Source organism: Trachinotus anak, unplaced genomic scaffold (genome assembly GCF_046630095.1).
Source record: "Trachinotus anak isolate AG129_WGS33_773 ecotype Australia unplaced genomic scaffold, CSIRO_AGI_Tana_v1 ptg000031l, whole genome shotgun sequence".
NCBI lineage: Eukaryota > Metazoa > Chordata > Actinopteri > Carangiformes > Carangidae > Trachinotus > Trachinotus anak.
The window spans coordinates 5,665,253-5,684,930 of NW_027273882.1; the positions used below are offsets into that span (position 1 = coordinate 5,665,253).

Genomic DNA, 19,678 nt, shown 5'->3' on the forward strand with positions numbered 1-19,678 from the left:
TAATGAGTAAAGAAGAGTCCAAGCACATGCAGATACAAACACATGCATACTACACTGAAGTAACAGTAGTTGTTTTCTGATTGTTAGTTAATTGTCTGTAATTTTAGAACAATTTAGGCAGAAGATAAACATACAAAGACTTTTGTTGCTTTTCTTATGTATCTTCTTCTCCCCTGATTTATTTCTTTATCACAAAAATGCTAATAATATATATTTTCTATGAGTAGTTTCTATGGAGACACTAAGACACAAAAATGCATTGTTATTTGATCTCATTGCATCTCAAGATCCTTTAATTATTTCATGGATTATTTTTGTCCATGTTGAAATCATTATTATAATTTTCACATTCTGTAGAATTTTTTAATACAATCAGTGCACTAAATCTGAAATGTATAAAATATAAGTCTGCATCTCAGACTCTCAGACACAGTTTATGTCATCAGTCAGATAACAAAGCACATTCACACCATAGTTTACTCTGTCTCTATGATGAATCGAAGCTGCAGTCATTTGCTTAAAAGGCTCAAAAACACAGTTTCCTGTACAGACTGACTCAGAAGTGAAGTAACCCAAACCTTCACAGTCACCATCTCATCTCATTCATGGCTCCATCTCCCATCAGCCATCACTCACTCACCCACAGTGTCTGCACACTCACTTTCATTCGGTTTCACAGCTGTTTGTGTTTTCCATGTGACCGGTTGTGTGTATTTTATTGTTTACCAGTATCTTAATCTAGCAGTGAAATACTTGTGTGGATATGATAATATGTCTTGAATTATATGTCTTCAGGAGCAGTACATATTCATCCACGATGCCATACTAGAGGCCTGTCTATGTGGAGAAACAGCCATACCAGTGTGCGAGTTCAAAGCTGCTTTTTATGAGCTGATCCGCATCGACTCCCAGACCAACTCGTCACATATAAAGGACGAGTTCCAGGTAAAAACTAATCTAATAATCTCTACCTTCAACCCTTAAAGTGACACAAATCTTTATTGTGAGTATCTGACAATTTACCTGCTGGAGGTTTGAAACACGCCTTTAAAAAAGTTAGTGTAAGAATAACAGCAACTGTGGTTCAGGTCAGTCCCTATGGATTTACAAGCAGACTTTTCACAGCACAAAACAAATATCAAAATGTCAATGGAAACTTCTTGAGCCACTTCTGCAGCATAATCCACCTCTATCTATATGCTCAGTATGTTTCACAAATAATAATAGCTTCAACAATGCATGGCTACATCCACAGCATCTGGCAGGGGTTTTGAGCTTTTTAATCCAGTCCTGGACTTTCTCATATTCTCAAACCTTAACTTTAACATCATCCTCTGGATACAGCCCACAAGCAAAAGTCAAAAACAACTCAAAAAACTCTTCAGCAGTGTAATGTTTACACTTACAGTAGAGGCTATCTGTGTACGAACAGTGGTTTCTCTACCATGATTTTAGGATATACGGTATGTTCATCTTCTTGGGAACCTAAAATCTCTTTGGCTCTGTTATTAAGTTGTTACACTTCCTTCTCTTTGTTCAGACATTAAACTCAGTGACCCCGCAGCCCCAGCCTGAAGACTGCAGTATTGCGTTGTTGCCTAGAAACCAGGATAAGAACCGCTTTATGGATGGCCTTCCTCCTGATAGATGCCTGCCCTTTCTCATTACGATAGACGGAGAAAGCAGCAATTACATCAATGCTGCTCTGATGGATGTAAGTCTATACCACACTCATACACACATAAAATAAGGTTGTGTTATTTTCAACACATCAAGCAAGAGTAGTTTGGGACATTTCACCCTGTGTTCTTTTTGATCAGTCCATGTGGAAAAAGCCTTTTATACCAGCCGATGTGTTGCTTTTAACACAGTTTGAGCAATGTGAAAAAGTAAAAAAAAAACCAACAACTAAGTGTATAATGTGTTTTGTCCCGAACTGCAGTCACAAATTTGTTGAAAATGATACAGACTCTTGAGAGGTTATACACAACTGATTATGAAGAAAAACACATGTACATGTAAACAATTTTCCACAGCTGTTTATACCTACAACACTCACACACACACATACACATACACACATACACGCACGCACACAGACTCCCCTCCCTGTTTGTGTGATGCTGTGTTTGTGGTTTTAGCAGCAGAAGGCTAGAGACAAATCCAGGTTCTGAAAAGACCATTAGCTTCTCTGGCCGCCACCCAAACATTGCTTACATTGGCAACAGTTAACACTGTCAACATGTTGCCATGACTTGAAAAACAAACTCATTTAGTAGGTGGAAATGTAAGGTAAGATAGAAATAACTGGTTATTGTCAGACGTAAGCAGAAGTTAATGTTTATTAGCCATTCTGTTTTTATAAAAACAGAGGAGAGGGAGGAAAAGAAGGGAGAGTAAGGGTGGGTTGTAGGTATTTAAGTTCATAATGTTGTTTGAAACACAAAATGTAATATATGCATGGTGTGGAAAGAAACCTGGCTTCTCTCCAACAAAGCTGTTGGAGGACAAAAATATTGTCCAATTTTTCAAATTCACTTTGAAAGTTTAGCAAAGTTAAACTTACCTTTGGCCTCTCTCTAACCAAGCTGTCAGAAGAGTTCCAGGTAATGGGATTTTTATGTCAAATCTCCAATACTGGATTTGTTTCATGGCTTCAGTGTCGTTCTGCCACCAGGTTCATGTTTAGCAAACCATTTACTGTGCACCCTGAATCCTAAACCTGACCCCGACCCTCACATTAGACTCCCCTCATGTTTACACTCAATCACCGTAGTCATTTACACCCATGTCACATATTTGGCTGCACATTTTCATTCAGTTCACTTTCAGTTCAGTCAGTTCATTATGTCAAAGGAAAGTGTGAGCCGTTGGGTGGGTTTTCTCTTTAGACATTTGACTTTGAACTTCCTGGATTGACTGAACATGAAGATAACTGATCTTATTGAACGTAGACGTAGATGTACTTGTATGTATAGTGTACGTGCATATGTGCAGTAATGCATGCTCCCCGCCCTCACATTGTATAATCCCACTGCATGATCATGTGACCGAACAGCGTGCTCAATGTGTCATGTTCCACAAGCTGTCTCGCTCTGCCCGGCTGTTTGTGTCCCGCCGTGTGTGCATGTATGAGAGAGAGACAGAGAGGTGTAATAAAGATAAGGATAAAGAGGTTTAGGTGGAGGATGTATAATGAAAAGCAAAACTTCCTTCTTTATACTGATGGATTAAAAAAAAAGGAACGACACCTCTCTGTGAATGAAAGACCTGATATCAGTTTTGCTGTCTGTTCCCCGCAGAGCTACAGACAGCCTGCTGCATTCATCGTTACCCAGCATCCTTTGCCCAACACCGTCAAAGACTTTTGGCGTCTGGTTTACGACTATGGATGCACCAGTCTGGTGATGCTGAATGAGATTGACCTGGCTCAGGTAATTCAAGTTGCTAATGTCTTAGTATAAATTCATAATTTCAAAGATGTGTTGCTGTTTTTTCCTATATTCTGAAAAGCTGTAATTTTTCACCCAACAACATGTAACAAGTATACACCTACAGAGCAGTAATGAATGCAGGGATCAAGCCCTGATATCTCCAACAGCAATAACTCAGAAAAATAGAATGAGGGGCAAAACAGTAGAGCTCCTCAAATATATGTATCATTCTTAAATATAGCCGGAGCACATGATTTATTGCATATTTTAATGTTTTACACTGTGGTGCTGTGGTAAAGCTCTTTAATAAAACACACTGGAATGATTTGTGTGGTCAGCTTTATAGAATAAAAATTGAATTACACTCAAGTCCAGATGCACTGTAATAAAATCACACTGTAATTGTAAATTTGTAATAAAAGGCTTAATATATCAGTCAAAATCAACTTCATACCAAACTCAGCATATGAGTAGAGAAGGGACCAGGGTGGAAAACTGCTTTTAGGTTCAAATAGGTACTGACCATACCTGCAGAACAAATGATAGCAGCAGAAACGCTGCCTGTTGCTGTATCTCTGTGTCTTTGTCTCAGTGTGATGTTGTTCTTCTCATGTCTTGTGTCTAAATACTGTAAGTGTTTCTTCTCAGGGCTGTCCTCAGTACTGGCCAGAGGAGGGCATGCTGCGTTACGGCCCAGTTCAAGTGGAGTGTATGTCCTGCTCCATGGACTGTGATGTTATCAGTAGACTCTTCAGAGTCTGCAACCTCACCAGGGTTAGTAGACTGACATTGTGTTGTTATGTTGTGGTGTCTGTGCAGTTACACAACTGATGCTGCTGCCAGTGTTTCTATTTTCCTGCTGCCATGGTCTTAATGCAATAGTTATTATTGTAAATATTACTACAAGAATATTATACATATATATATATGTATATATATATATATATATATATATATATATATATATATATATATATATATATATGTATATATATATATATATATATATATATATATATATATATGTATATGTAATAAGAATGTTTAGATTGGGTTCACAAATCAGCATTTTTGATTGATTTGAGGTCAACACAAGTCAAACTGAATCATTTCTTCTAAATGTGTTTGCTGCTCGATGTTTCAGCCTCAGGAGGGCTACCTGATGGTGCGTCAGTTCCAGTACCTGGGATGGGCGGGGCACAGAGAAGTCCCCGCCTCCAAACGCTCCTTCCTGAAACTGATCCTCCAGGTGGACCAGTGGCAACGCGAGGGAGAGGAGGGAGAAGGACGAACCATAGTGCACTGCCTGTGAGTACACAGCAAACATACAAATAGACTAATACTCTTTCTGCTCCCTCGTCTGTTTCCATGAAGCAAAGGTGTATTTGTGAAAAGCTTTTACCATCTACGTAAGGAACAGAAGAGCTGTCTGTTTACTCTGTGAAAAAAGTAGAAAAAACTATTAATTTGTTAACAGAATCAAAAATGTTGCTAAATTTGTCTAACCATCTAACGAGACGACCCAGCACTGCTGTGATAAATACTTGTATTCACTTGAGAAATGGTACCAGTTTACTTGGCACAATTATCTTTGGTGATTGGTGAAGTGCTAATGACTCATGAAACCCACTTCTCTTTCACCACAAGGTCTTTTTGTCTGATGACACACAAAATGTACTGTCAAGCTGGATGGTTTGTTATGTGTGTGCCAGAATCAGTGTGTGAGAGGTGGCAAAACTGCAAGTGAAATATTCAATTGTGCATTTTGTCACATATCTCTGTATTAATTTGTGTGTATTTGTAGAAACGGAGGCGGGCGTAGCGGAGTGTTCTGTGCCAGCAGCATCGTGTGTGAGATGGCCAAGAGGCAGAGTGTGGTTGACGTCTTCCATGCCGTGAAGACCTTGAGGAACAGCAAACCTAACATGGTGGACACTCCGGTGAGTTAGACAGGAGGACAGACAGAGGGAGTGAGAGAGGAACAGAAATGTTTGGTTTGATTTAGTGACAACATTTAAATATTTTTTTTAGAAATATCCAACATATCAGACTTTGTCAGAGATAGAGGTCATGGGCTTGTCACTGATGTTTTCACAGCAGACAAGCCCAAAAGAAAAATTATATCAGAAAAGAAAATGGCTTTGAAGTGGAAGGTAGAGCATATTAAGATCTCTACCTTCTGATAGTGAATACTGTTTAGCAGCCACTGTTTAGCCCTTTGTTTAAAGACATTTGATTCCTAATTGAAGGAGGAAGCTTATTCCTGTCCATAGCACGTTCTTATGGCTGCAGACTTCTCCCACCTTCCTAAAGTAATAGTAAAAGTAGTGTGGAGCGTTAAACCCTCTAAACAATATGTAATTAAAATCAAAATAATAATAAAAAAAAAAAATTGATCTTAAAACAGATTCTTCAGTGACATTGATCTGAACTACGAACATGTGACAAAGCAAATCTGAAGTCCAGTCTGTGTGTCTATGTTTTATTTCCAGGAGCAGTATCGGTTCTGCTACGACCTGGCGCTGGAGTTCATCGAGTCCTCCTAAACAAAGGAGAGATGAGGAGGTGAAGAGGAGGAGGAGGAGGAGAAGAACATCTTTTCACTTCCCTCGTGTTTGATTCTTTGCTTTCGCTTGGTCCCGACTGCCCTCTGTGGTGGCCGCTCTGTAGCATCCATTTTGCATCCCTACAAATGGCACAAGAGAAATCGGCCTCCTCGTACAGTGTTGTTAAACAAAGGGAAACAGAAGGAGCTGCTGGGAGTGCAGCAGAGGAGGAAATGTTACTCCTTTTACTCCTTTATGCTTATTGTACAGCTTTTTGAGTGCCAGCGGGCCCCTGTATGTTTCGGGCTCCATTAAATGTTTAGTCTCTCACCACAGCCCCCCCCCTCGCATGGACTCGATGCCTCATGCTGTTTTGGCTGCAGTACCCCATATGCACTGTAGATGTCTCCCTCCCCCCTCACAAGCTGCAACCACAGCTTTTGATTAACTGCAAGTTGAAGTTTTCAGTGCCCCCACTTTCCTGCTTAACAGTGTTGGGCATCTCATCATGGTGGTGTTTGGATATTTGCAGCCGGTACTTTTGTACAAGAACAAGAAACTTAAAAGTTACAGCCTGGCCAAACTCTGTGAATGCTTCTGTTTTCTACTCCATACATCGGCAGCATCGTCTTCATGTTATTTTTCTGGTCATTTCAGTGAACAGGACATTATTATGTATTCGAGTATTTAATAGCTACGTTGTACCCATTTTACATCGGTTAATGCTGTAGATTGTCAGACAGAAAATAATCAATATGTCAATATAAGTTTGCTTATTAGATAAAGTAGTGTCTTAGAATCAAGGCTGACAATGAAACAAAAACAGAAAGTTTACATGGGGAGTATTAGGCTTTTTGTTTTTTTGTTTTTTTTTTTACAATATTATGAAGTGACAACTTGAAAAATGTTGTGTAGAATTTTCACTAAATTGTATATGTTCAAAAAAAAGTGTGATATGTTTCATTGTTTCTGTTTCCTGCAGAGTTGATTTCTGAGCTCTGATTGCTTTTGTATTATCATTTACTGCTCTACTGGATAGAAGTTTTGAAGTCGTCTTTGTACCCTAAACTGTACGAACTGAACACTTACCGATTTTTGTTCAACCATGTGACATTAGCTTCAGAATCAGAATCAGAATCAGAATCAGTTTTATTGCCAAGTATGTTTTCACATACAAGGAATTTTTTCTGGTGATTGGTGCAATTGATCAGCAACAGTGGGGCTCTCTAGCCTTGTTGATGAGGCTAATAGCAGATGGGAAGAAGCTATTTTTGTGGCGAGAGGTTTTGGTCCTGAAGGACCGCAGCCTCCTGCCAGAGGGGAGTGTCTCAAAGAGTTTGTGTCCAGGGTGGGAGGAGTCTTAATCATGTTTTATTTCAGGGCTGGGCCCAATGCACTTTCAATTCAGCCAATTCACAAATGGGATATATTTCAAAATAAAAACAGATTTTGAGTAAGAGGGAATCAGCTGACCCTTAGAGAAAAAATGAACGCTCTTTCATGAACAGTTTCCATTTATGGTTTGAAGAGAATTGGAAGTGAACTGGCCCCGAGCTTCATTTGTTTTGCGCACTGGTGGCCAACACTTTTCTCTTTGTTTGTACTTTTATTTTGCAGCTGATGTTTATTCATAAGCCAAAGACTTTATGTAAATATGTCTATATGGATAAAGCACATTGTTTGTATTTATTGTTTGTTTACTTGCATTGCTTGTAAGAACAATCATTCTTCATTCCATGTTTACTCCACCAGCGTTTCTTAAACCGCGCGTCAGGACACAAAATGGGCTGCAGGTCTGTTTCCTCCGGAGTCTTGAGAGTATTAGTATGATTTAATGAGCCCATAATGGGTCCTGAGGTGAGAGACAACATCTACTCAATTTGGGTCCATGAAGAAGAGTTTAAGAACCCCTGATTGAAGCTGTATATTGAAGCATTAGAAGTAGCTTTTCAGTATTTAGGTGGAATTCAGTAGTATTGTCTTGTTTTTGTTTAATGAATCTCTCTGTGATGTTACCGTGGTTTAGTTGTGTAAAAGCCCATCGCTCTGTTTGTGGTCAGTAGAACATCAGTGCGTTTACATGCACAGAGTATTTTGGATAATAGCTCCTATCCCTCTTAACGTCTTAGTCGGGATAAGCTGTTTATCTTCATCCTCGTATCCTGCTCACCATTATCCCTGAATACACACTGACTCAGTGATGCAAACAGGCTTAGTGAGCAAAACATGCAGGACTGTGAAACAAACAAAAAAAACATTTATTGTGCCTAATCATTTGAATTTACATACAATGTAAAAAATACAAGTATTTTAACAGCATCTTAGATCGCAAACCAGGGCTTTGTTGAATGCATTCTCATGGACGATCAATGTTTTGAATACCTTTTGAACCATGATTCAGCGTGTTTATTCATCAGAATGCCTCATGAATTCTTTGTGAGGCTTTACAGGCTTACTGAATGCCAGATGTGTTTCCGTTTGTGCGTAAACTGATTCGGGGGAGAAAAAAAAAATCTTTATTGTAAATAAAATGTTAGACGTTCCACTTGGATGGAACAAGAGATGCCCTACTCTTAAGGATGTTATTGTAAATAGACTATCATGAGTGCTCTAAAAGGCTCTATTGTTGGATGAACAGTAGAAGTTTAGATGATGGATGCAATGTCAGAACATTAGTTCTGTTGTAGATAAAAAGTAAGAGATTGTATTCCTGGAGGATTCAACTTCAAAAGATTTTGACAGATATTGTTTAAAAACCGTTACAGTTTCCACGTTATTCTATTGGTGGAACATCAATTTTCTGTTATTTCTCCAGATTTCTGGTCTGACCCAAAGAAGGGAAAGAGAATCAAGAGGCCATAACACTATGTTAGGTCATGCATTGTCTTGAGTGATGCTGAGGTTTGCCAGTTGGACAGAGGTATTGTCCATTTTACAGCATGCAGAGAGAGAAGAGTGAAGCAGTCAATGACAGGTTGTTGTGTTAACAGAAATAAAACACTACACACTTGAGGAGCAAATCCTGTTAAGATGCCCATAATTCCTCCTTAATAAATCTGAAGTAAAGGCCCTGAAGAGTAGTGAATGAAGCTGGTTTCTGGACGAGAGGCCAGTCAGAGTATAGAATTGATATTCATGGTTCATAATTATTCTTGTCTGTAATGTTTGGCTTCTTTGCTGTAATAAAGACCACTTCTTTAATTAAAACTGCTGCAAGTGTTCTGTTGTTAGCTTACAGTTACAAAGTGGAAAGGACTCAGAGGCCGGGATGGGTGAGTAATCACTCTTTTTCTGATGCGTCCACCCATTATTCTGCCTGATTAGAGCTTTTCTCAGGACAATGAGGGCGTGTAGAGGCTGCTCCCCTCACTCTCCTGTTGCACCTGTGAGGGCAGGACAATTTAAACCATTATCATCTAATGAAACTCCTCATACACAATCTCCCACCTCAAACCTGAACAGGTCTAATCAGCCAGAATATCTGACAACACCTGTGTAGCCCCCTCTTCCACTGCAACAACCTAACAAGAGATAAGATGGAATATGTAGCCGTGACAATAAACGGGAATCTAATCTGTTAATAGCTGTGGCCGTCCTCTGATCTGGTCTGCTTGAGTGTGACTTTTAATACAACTTTTATACAGAAGACATTTGATTTGTCATAGCAGGAATAACATTAACAGTGGCTGAAGTTCCACTTAAGTGCTGTAGGACACTATTCCACTGTGCTGAAACTGGCAAAATGAATCAGATATGAACATCATTCATTTAAATCACACCTGCTATGACATGTCAAAAAGAAGGTCTGAGGTCTTGTGGGTAAATGGTGGGCGGGGCTGTTACATCAGTCAAACTGGGATCACCTGGGTCCAGTGCTCCTCAAGCACTTAAGGAGGATCTACAGGATCTATCAGACCCCTCAGAGGGTAACTCGTCATGCGTTGTGTTTTTGTTTCCTTATCAGTTATCAGTCTCCCTCTAATGTCCACGCGCCAGGCTACAGACTTCACTCACAACTGCGCCCTGTCTCTCTTTTTGTTTTGCAGTTTATGTTTTATGGGATAAAATAGTTCATGTAAACATAATCTCGACACTTAATGCCACATGCTGTCCAAGATAAAATCTTGGGTTGCACTGGGACCAAGTGCTCTCAGTTTGACTGAACAGCCCTGTCCAGTTCACTACAATACAACAGGTCATTCCCACAGCAGAAATACCGACCTGTCACAGAAGGAAAAGCACAGCTGTTGCTAATGACATTAACAATGGTTCTGTTTTACTCCAGCTTCAGTAAGACATGACAGAGTGACAGCGAGCCAAGTCCCTGAAACTGTGTTCACACAGCGTTCGTCTTATTATTTACATTTGTGCTCTTCCTACTGTGACATGTCAACATATTTTATGGAAAACAAAAAAACCTGCAGCAACATCAAGCAGGCCAGAGGGACACCACGTACAGATGGTGCATGTTTTTACTTGCTCTCAGGACAATCAATGACTCATAAATGTTCCAGCCGCCTCTATTATTAATTAATAGATCGCTTTATTTGTTTCATAGTACCCCTAAGCAAATGTCTCTCCATTTATTATTTTATAGACCCATAAAGAGGTTACTTCAGAGAATGAATAACACTTGATTTGGGTTTAAATAATTCCTCTTAAATAACCCTGCCTTCCAGCTAAAATCCCACACTGGTATGATGACAGCTCCAATGTTGAGCCCTCTCAAGTCCTGGTACTTATGAAGAAAATTATAGCGCTCTCTCACAACTGTGCTGTTTTCTTTAAAAAGTTTAATTTGCATAATTATTTACAACAGATGGTAGATAGCAGTACTTAGAAGAGGCAAAATATACTGAACCACATTGATAAAGCAGGGAAAATAATAAAATGATATAAATTGTTGAAACCATTTCAAAACCTTGCATTTAGAAAAGAAAGTTTACAGTTCATTTATAGATAAACAAATCTAGAAATGAAATATTCAGCTTAAATTAATCTTACAAACACAAACTGAGCTGTAGAATGCTGTAATACTGAACAGCAATGAAACACTAAATAATACATTCATTTTCACTATCCTGCATGCTATCTGAAGACCTTATAAAATAATGTTGACAAAGGAACGTTAAACAACAAAAACATGGTCAAGAGCGGAAAATAGTTCCATTTAAATTAGGCATATATTATATATTTATATATGTATATTTCTGTACAAATACTGAATATTTGGCATTATATTTATCCTCATTATTGATATATCTAACAATTCAAAATAGTTTTAAGCTAACCACAAACCTTTTTATGCTATCAAATTTTTCTCATATCACATTCCAAAACCCATAAGAGGCCTTTTGTTATTTCTACCCACAGCCACAACACAAGACATTTCTCCACCAAAGGCAAACAAAATTGTGACTGCTCTCTCCCCTCATAAAACACTGAGACATAAAAGAACAGCACAGGTATAGAAACAGTTCTCCTCCCAGTTATACAGTGGCACACAATGTGGACAACAAATGCCTGTATATTCTACCCTACCCTTCTTATTATGACAGTGGCAATGTAGACTGATTCGCACTGACTCGGGCCCGTAAAGCTATAGATGGGCACTAAGGTCACAAATGAAAATAATAATAATAATAAGATAAATAAAATCAACCGAAGTAACATTATAGAACTTAAAGAAATCAAGTGTGAGAAAATCTTAAACATAAACATCTGACTTCAAAAAATTTCTTGTTTTACCAAAAGCTAAATGTTTACCTGCTTAAAGAAACAGTTTAGCATTTTTGGAAATATGCTCGTTAGCTTTCTCTGAGATAAAAAGGCTGATACCACCCTAAGCTTCTATGATAAATATGAAGCTACAACCAGCAGGCCATGGCTAGCTTAGCTTAGCATAAGAAGCATGGTTCCGCCCAAAGGCAACCAAAACCTCCACCTCTAAATCTCACAAATTCACTTGTTATATGTTGTTTGTTTATTACACACAAAAGGCCAAGTGTTAAACTGTCAATAAGTGGTTTTATGCTGGTTTGTTTATTATGTGATTAGTTGTTTCCCCTGTTTTCAGTCTCTATGGCTAAGCTACACATCTCGACTGGAGCTTCGTATGTAAAGCGGGAAACAGCTACTCACTGTGCCTAGCTAACAAACAGACCAGTATCAAACCCCCCATAAAATAACAACTTGTCTTTTTTCCACCTGTTCTTTTCTACAGATTTAACAAACAATATACATCATAATGTGTTCATTTGGAAAACTTTAGAGATGCATTTTAGGCAGATTTTGTTACATTTGGACAAAGCTAAGCTAAGCTAAGCTAGTTGACTACTGGCTGTGGCTTTGTATTTAATGTAAAGATATTAGAGTCGTATCAATCAACTTATCAAACTCTCCAAGAAAGCGAGTAGGCTATGCATATTTCCCAAAATGTCAAACAGTTCCTTGAAGTGGCTCAACAACCACCTAAACAGTGCTGTAACATCCCGCAGCTTCGTTTTTGTCAGAAGTCGAAAGACCAGGATGAAAAGCAAACCGAAACGTCTAAAATTAGGCTTATTGCTTGAGGAGCAAATACACTCATACAGCCAAGTATTAATGCGAGCATGACATCAAATATGGTCCATGATTACACACTTCACTGCTTTTTGGCTTGTGTGACAACAGGCAAAACTGATGATCTACGTCATCAAGAATCACATGGTTCATGAGAAGAGAGAGCAAGCAATAGAAAGACATCTTTGCAGTGCAACTGTATCAGAAACAAGGAGAAAAGCTTTCAATGAAAATTTAATGGAGTCTCACTTAAAAAGACTGTAAAGAGATCCTCAAGTTACGTAGACGGGGAACTCAGGGCACTATCTTGAGGATATACCACGACAGTGCTGTTGTAGTGTAAGGATGTGTACGTGTGTGCACATTTGATGTTTTTGGTGTGTGCTGATTGTCAGGATAAACCAATAAAAGAAGCAAAGGAGAGAAGTTGGTTGATTCAGCACCTATACAGACTTCTCTGAGGTTTTATCTTCAGGACAACTATTAAATGATGTGAGTCTAAAGTATGGTGCTGTGACGTGTGTTGTACAAGGCATTGACAGATGTCTTAAGTAGTGACTAAACAGGGAAATGTGACAAAGGAACTCTATGTGAATCATCTTAGAGTATTACTGAAAGTTAGCTGACATTCTCTACACTTCATACTTTTTTTAAATCAGCATAAAGCAAATTGTAACTTCGGGATCATAGATGAACGGTATAGGATTGAGTATTGGATGACAATGACAGCACACGTTTTTGCTCCTGCAGTGTAAAGCACGATGAGCATGGTGCTTTCAGTGCTCTATAAATGAAAGGTGATCTGCACCTGGGCCTGCAGGCTCTGCAGCCCCACAGAAGTACCGCTGCATAGTACACAGGCATGACAAAGTGTTCCTGTGGAGATTACAACTACTCCTAATATACCATGTTTGCTTAAACTGTGAGGTAAATAGCTGTAGGTGAGCCTGCCTGTCGTTGTATGAAATCACTATTGCACTTTTTGGCTGGTCAAGTTTTGTCAGTCTCCAGATTCTGTAGATGTAGACGCCAAAAAAGGCAAAAACATCCCGAGATTACAATATCACAGCTAGGAGGAAAAAAATAGATAAAGACCTTATATATAAATGATCTTTTATGCTTTGCTGAAATGGATGTGACATGCACTTGGAGATGCTGCGTTTACATTGTCATATCCACTGATTTTCTACAATTCACTGTATTTTTAATGGACCTTTGTCCACTGCTGTGAGATAAGCAGTAGACAGATAAACTGAATTTCAAAAATGTGACTGCATCATGGTGAATCATAGCAGAAAATCTATGTGATCTGAACCCAAAAAAAAGGAAAGAAAGAAAAAAGAGGATAACAAATGTTACCAAATCCTCCTTTGATATCCTCTGGACGGTATTGTGCTGAAGTTTATTACAGTAAGACGTTTGAATTAGTCAAATATAAAGTAAATTAGTTTTAAATTCTGCAGTCCAACCCAGCCCAGTTTCCAGCCCTTTGTAATGGTATTACAGACAAACTTGCACTCTGAGAGGTGTTGCAGTCCTTTCACATACCTCAACCCAAAACATTCACTCACAGAGTCCTATGAGAATCAAACTGTAAGGCACGTGAGGATTTGTCATGTACATAGTTGCCAAACTCCTAAGCCCCTTGAAGCATGGGTGGGATAAAATGAGAGACACAGAGGCAAAAGAAAAAACATGTAGCGTTTCATCAGAGATGGTGTGCTAATGAAGAAAATGGTACCATGATTATAGACTAGCCCCGCTTGATACCACGGAAACACATTTTCTTCATATCTAGAATTCGGGTGTGACATGCGTGTTTATGTGTGTGTGTGTGTGTTTCATGTCACACATACTGTAATAGTGTACATGACTCACAACAGCTGGTGTCCCTGTGACTTTTGTGGACATCTTTGTTGTCTGAAATCAGCCTCACTGATTGGTGATTGGTGCAAAAACAGCCCAAGTGACATCATTTTTCATTCAAGCCAGTGACTGTGAGGTGGTTCCAGTCGATCCTCATCACCCCGGGTTACTTGCTTTCAGACAGGCCTTTAAGGTGGCACATGACAAGTTAACAAAAGGTAATTTATGGATTTTATGTGCTGAACCAACCTCATTACTTATAACCACTGCTTTAACTTTGTATATTTTACTCATGCCTACTGGTTGGAAAGTTAAGTCAATTCAAACAAACCTGCAAGGAAATTCTTAGCAACAGAAAATCTAAACTGGAACCTACAAATGCCTCCTGTCTGAATAGGTAGTTCTCAAAGGAAAGCCTGGTTGATGCTGATGAGTCCCAGATCATCAAGCACTACACATGATGGAATCACAGTATACAGTCTGCAGGAAGTCAACTTGATTTGCATGACTCTCAGTCAGGTGGAAGAGCAGCTGGATTGTTAAAATAGCCCATCAGCTCTTGTCATAACCCCAAGAAGCTGTTGTTAGACCCTCTGAAGGCAAAACTTAAGGAGGAACCAGTGAAATAGCTTCAAAACTGACAGCGTTTTCGCTCTCTGTATGGGCACATCACATATAAAAAATAAAAAAATATGGTAAGAAGATCTCCTGTGAAAGAAGTGCTGTTGAATAGATAAAGAATATCAATTTAAGAGACACATTATACCACCAACTCTACACCAGATTGCAAATGGAAAGTGGTGGTCCTTGGTGCAAGACTGAAATACTCAAACAGAAAATATTGAAGCACTGCAATTCATAGAAATTCCCAGAAGAGGAATAGGCTTAATAAACTGAGACGACTCAAAATAATTTTGGTTTTTGTTTAAAGAAGGATCTGTTGGATCCTTTTCATTTGGAATATGACAGGACTGGAGTGGCAATGTTGGAGGTAAAGCCCCTTAATGGATAGAGATACCGTATTTTCTAGTTAATTAAAGAAATTATTGAAGTTTAAATGAAGCCCTTGCTATCTGATCAGTTTCTTTAATGCACTTGATTCTTCAAGAGAATACTTTCGTACTGGGGTGAACATTTAAATAAACTGAATTACTTGGACATTTGTTTTTATTAATTATATACTATAACTGTAAACTGGTGTTAATTCTATGACAATCTAACTGCAGTATATAACACTCTGTGTAAATGTAAGCCTGAATGGAGCAGGAAATGTAGGTCATTGCCAGTTTCTTCTGAATTTGAATTGTGGTCTACAAGGACATAGAAGATCAATGGGCCAGCATTGCTCATTTCTTTATTCTGATCCATTTATTGTGTAATTTCTTGGAACCTGTATGGATTGATCCTGCACTCAGTGACACAGGAAAACCTGTCGCACGGTGTGTGAATGCCTTTGCTTCTGTACTAACACAGAATTTCCACCAACAAATCTGTGCCTTGTGGGCCTTTTACTATTTTTGCGTCCATTTCATCTTAACACCAATCAAATAAAGCAGAAAAACTGAAATGGGATTTTAAAAAAATAAAAAATAAAAAAATAAAAGTTTGGGACCAACTTCTTTCCTGTTGAATTTAGATGGATTATAGGCCATCTGCTCATCTCCTCTCTCTCTCTCTTTTCTTTTTTTTTTTTCTTTTTTTTTTGCATTGTGAGGGGCTCTACATTCATGAGCATTTTGGTTAAGGCCGTCTGGTAAGGTAAGGGTTTTAGATATAGCTGATGTACACACGTCACAAAGGAAAACACTTATAGGTCACATAAATGCTAGTCTCAATGCAAGTACAATAAAACCCATCATAATCCCACCTGACAAGTCTCACTGCCTCTCCAAAGTGTTTACAGTACTCCAATGGTGAGCACCACCCTCACTACAATAAAATGGGAAACATTAAACACTATACTGCAGCATAATTAATTCTAGAGGCCCTATATCAACATTAGTTTTAATTAGCTGGGGTTTGATTGGCGAATGAGGATAAATGGGCATGTATTGCAAATGTCACGGATTCTTTGTTGGTGAAGTATAAAATATGGAAAGGTACAATGATGTAACTTCAGCTAGCTATAGCAGTATGCCCTTGGCTCAGGGTGGGCATATTAGATTTTACTTAAAGGTTGGTGGAATGTCAAAGCCTGTGATCTCTCCCATTCGATAAATAAATATCCCTGACCTCTTTTCAGGAAGTTAAACCACAAAACCTTCTCCTCATTTTCATGGATGAGGGCAAGAGCATTGCAAAGATGATCTTTCCTAAAGTCACAATCTACCACATGTCATTGGAGAGACAACGGGCACCATATTAATAAATCTCTGTTTAAAAAGTCCTTGAGTGTGTGTGTGCGTGCACATAGGACTGGGTAAAGGACAACAGTTTTAGAGTAAAAAGCAGCACCATTTACTATAGTAACTGAATATTGTTAAAGTGTCATTTGCACCTGTCTTTCCTAGACTACATGAGCAGATCAAAGTAACAACAGAAGTGTTTTCATTATGCGCCACTTGGAACAAAAGGTTGGATGCAGTGTGTCATGAGAAATGGTTTCTGTTAGTTAAGAAACGCCCCTTAATCAGCAGGACAAATGCACTGTCAAATCAACCCACAACTGTTTTAACTATAAATACTAAATGTATACTGTAGATTGTGATGTTGGTCATATGATAGATACTCTAAGTATAATTAAAAGTGTTAGAATCACAATAGTGTAACTGTGAGAGGCCTGAATGCCACCAGAAAGAAATGAAAACAAAACAACACAAGGTGCAGGTTATATGACATATAGAGTAACATGAAATTCTGTAGTAAATTTTCCATATCTGTCCTTGCAATTCAACTGCAACAATATCACATGAGCTTCATAAACTACATTTCCCTTGGAAATACAAACATGAATATTATAAGGTGCAAAATGCATTGTTTGATACAGTCACCTCTTCCAGGCTGCGCAAAACTGTCTTTTGTTAATAATTCATATTTGTTCTGCAATGGAAATGTATCCAGCAGCAAATAACACATACATCTGAAAAAAAATGTGCCAAGAGGGGGTGGTTTTATATGAATGAAAATGTGAAAATGACGAAATGATGGTCGAGGACTTTTAGCCTTATTTTCAGATCTCATTCAGCAACACTGGTCAACAGCTGCAGCATGCCTGGCTAAAGATGGAGGGATGATAGAAACATAGCTAGATTGATAGATAGCAGGTAGTACAGTTGTGCAGCACTTCAGTCAAACTCATCTTCTTACTCTGCACCCATTCCAACTTTATAACCACTTGGCAGGAAATTAATATTTTTTTAAAAAATCAACAATTTTACCAGGTCGTACCCACCTCCATAAAAAAAGACTGGGCAGCATTTTCTCCATGTTTTTTTAGAGGTTTTTCCATCTTGCTAAGATACAGCACTGTGGGAAACATCAATCTATGCTCTTACTGTAACTTTGCACAGGGTGCTTTAGCCCAAGACCATTGTTGCTGGTGAGAGAAAAGTTGCACTTTGTGTTTCCCTTTGAATGTGGCAAGTACAGCATTACCCATACTCACAATGGGGCAATGGCAATGATGGTGAAGACTGGAGTTTTAACAGTAATGGCTGTGACAAACAACACTAAATCCATTTGATGTAGTTAAAATTAATATCAAGTGAAATGTTTATTTGTGGTATAGCAGCTCATTCTCATGGTGCAGAATCTGTGGGAAAAAGTCCCCCGTGGGCTTAAAGCTACACTAGGCAACTTCATGTTAGCAGCTCCAGCTGACAGAGACATGTAGATGACAACCTTTTCACCTTAAATACCCACAAATCACCTCAGTAAACTGCATAAAAACACGCATGTTCAACAATCAGGCTGGCCTGGGGTCACTTTTAACAAAAGAATACCAGAGGGACAGGAGGGAAAAGGTCTGATGCTGGTGTGTCCAGTTTTTACTGTTTTGGAGACAGCTTGGGTTTCAATCAAAATTTCTGATTTTTATCACTTCCTGTGGGAAAAGTAACATGTACACCTGACATCTCACTCAGGGAAGATGGGGCGGTCTTCCCTATGGCAGTGCCACTTTGTCAGTTACGGAGGATGGATTTTCAGCTGAAATCTGCCTAGTGTAGCTTCAGTGGGGACAACCCAGAGAATGGCAACGGATGATGACAGAGTGGACGAGCAGCGACAGATGATGACGGCAGAGGGAGGCTGGATGTGACGCCACGAGCTGGTGTTGGGTGGAGGTGGACGAGAGGAGCCGAGGATGAATCCGTGGACCTCAAAGCCGTGTCTGGGCTTCAGGGATGTAGATCTCGATGCTGTCTGCCCTCTCTGTGGCTGAGTTCTGTCTGAAAGAAGCTGCTCGTTTGGCTGCCATGAGGCGTCTGCGGGCTTCCTGTCGCTGGCGGTCCTGAAGGTCCAGAGAGCGCTCCCGCATCACACCGCCACGCCCCCTGGCTGGCCGCTTAGGCAGAGGTGGTGGCCACTTCCTCTCCTTGGGAGACAGAATGACATGATTGAACAAAAATGGTTGTTGTTATAGCTGCATACTTCACAGAACAAGTGGATTTACAGACAACAGTGTGTCTCAATCAATGGTCCACAGCTTAAATATTGTTACGAGTGTCGATGAATATAAATTATGGACCAATTATTTTGAAAGACCTTTAACTTAATGGATTATGAATAGGCCTGTTAATCTAATTATTATTTGATAACTGCTCAGCTATGAAGTGAAAGAAAGCAGGATCACATTCCCCTTCTGGACACAAAAAAAAAACCTGACATCACCAATATTTTTCATTCTAGTGACGGTAATTTTCTATTGTTTTATTTAGTTTAATCGATGATTGTCCCATTATGAAATACCAAGGGAGACTATTTATTCAGCTCAGTACAAGAACCAGCAAGAAGAAATATTAACCAGCAGATGAAAAACTGCCATAGCAGCTTCATTTCATAAGAAAAAATCAGGCAGAAAATGATGAATGTGGAATCAGTGCAGATGAAAGAAATACTAAGTGGAGTTTTATTCACTGTACAGCGTGTAGCTTTGGCTAAATTTGACTATAAGCCTTTAATATATGGACTCTTGGTATCTTGGGTAATTGTGTATATCATGGACAGACCCAGACCACTCTGCCTTGTTTTGCCACAGACCCCCTGAGAACAGAAAATTATTTTCACTACCACAATATGAGAGTTTGATCGTCAGGATTCTTGCTATTACTG

The 19,678-nt window shown here is 39.0% G+C and overlaps 2 protein-coding genes across 11 annotated transcripts in view; one reads left to right on the plus strand and one right to left on the minus strand.

Annotated features, from left to right (window-relative positions):
- The window catches only part of ptprk (protein tyrosine phosphatase receptor type K), a 109,313-nt gene extending 102,385 nt beyond the window's left edge, over positions 1-6,928 (plus strand). For 9 of the 10 annotated variants that reach the window (XM_071467228.1, XM_071467230.1, XM_071467226.1 and 6 more), the window contains 7 exons: positions 796-945; positions 1,541-1,714; positions 3,303-3,434; positions 4,083-4,208; positions 4,579-4,742; positions 5,239-5,374; positions 5,927-6,114. In XM_071467228.1, the coding sequence (XP_071323329.1) occupies positions 796-945; positions 1,541-1,714; positions 3,303-3,434; positions 4,083-4,208; positions 4,579-4,742; positions 5,239-5,374; positions 5,927-5,980 (936 nt within the window). In that variant the 3' untranslated portion in view covers positions 5,981-6,114. Of the gene's footprint in view, positions 1-795; positions 946-1,540; positions 1,715-3,302; positions 3,435-4,082; positions 4,209-4,578; positions 4,743-5,238; positions 5,375-5,926 lie in introns of all 10 variants that reach the window. The other variant, XM_071467234.1, reaches the window with a different exon arrangement.
- Positions 6,929-9,888: 2,960 nt separating this feature from the next.
- Positions 9,889-19,678, minus strand: part of LOC139612333 (disks large-associated protein 2-like) — a 98,469-nt gene continuing 88,679 nt past the window's right edge. The window contains exon 14 of the mRNA XM_071467818.1: positions 9,889-18,941. Within this exon, the coding sequence (XP_071323919.1) occupies positions 18,726-18,941 (216 nt within the window). The 3' untranslated portion in view covers positions 9,889-18,725. The remainder of the gene's footprint in view (positions 18,942-19,678) is intronic.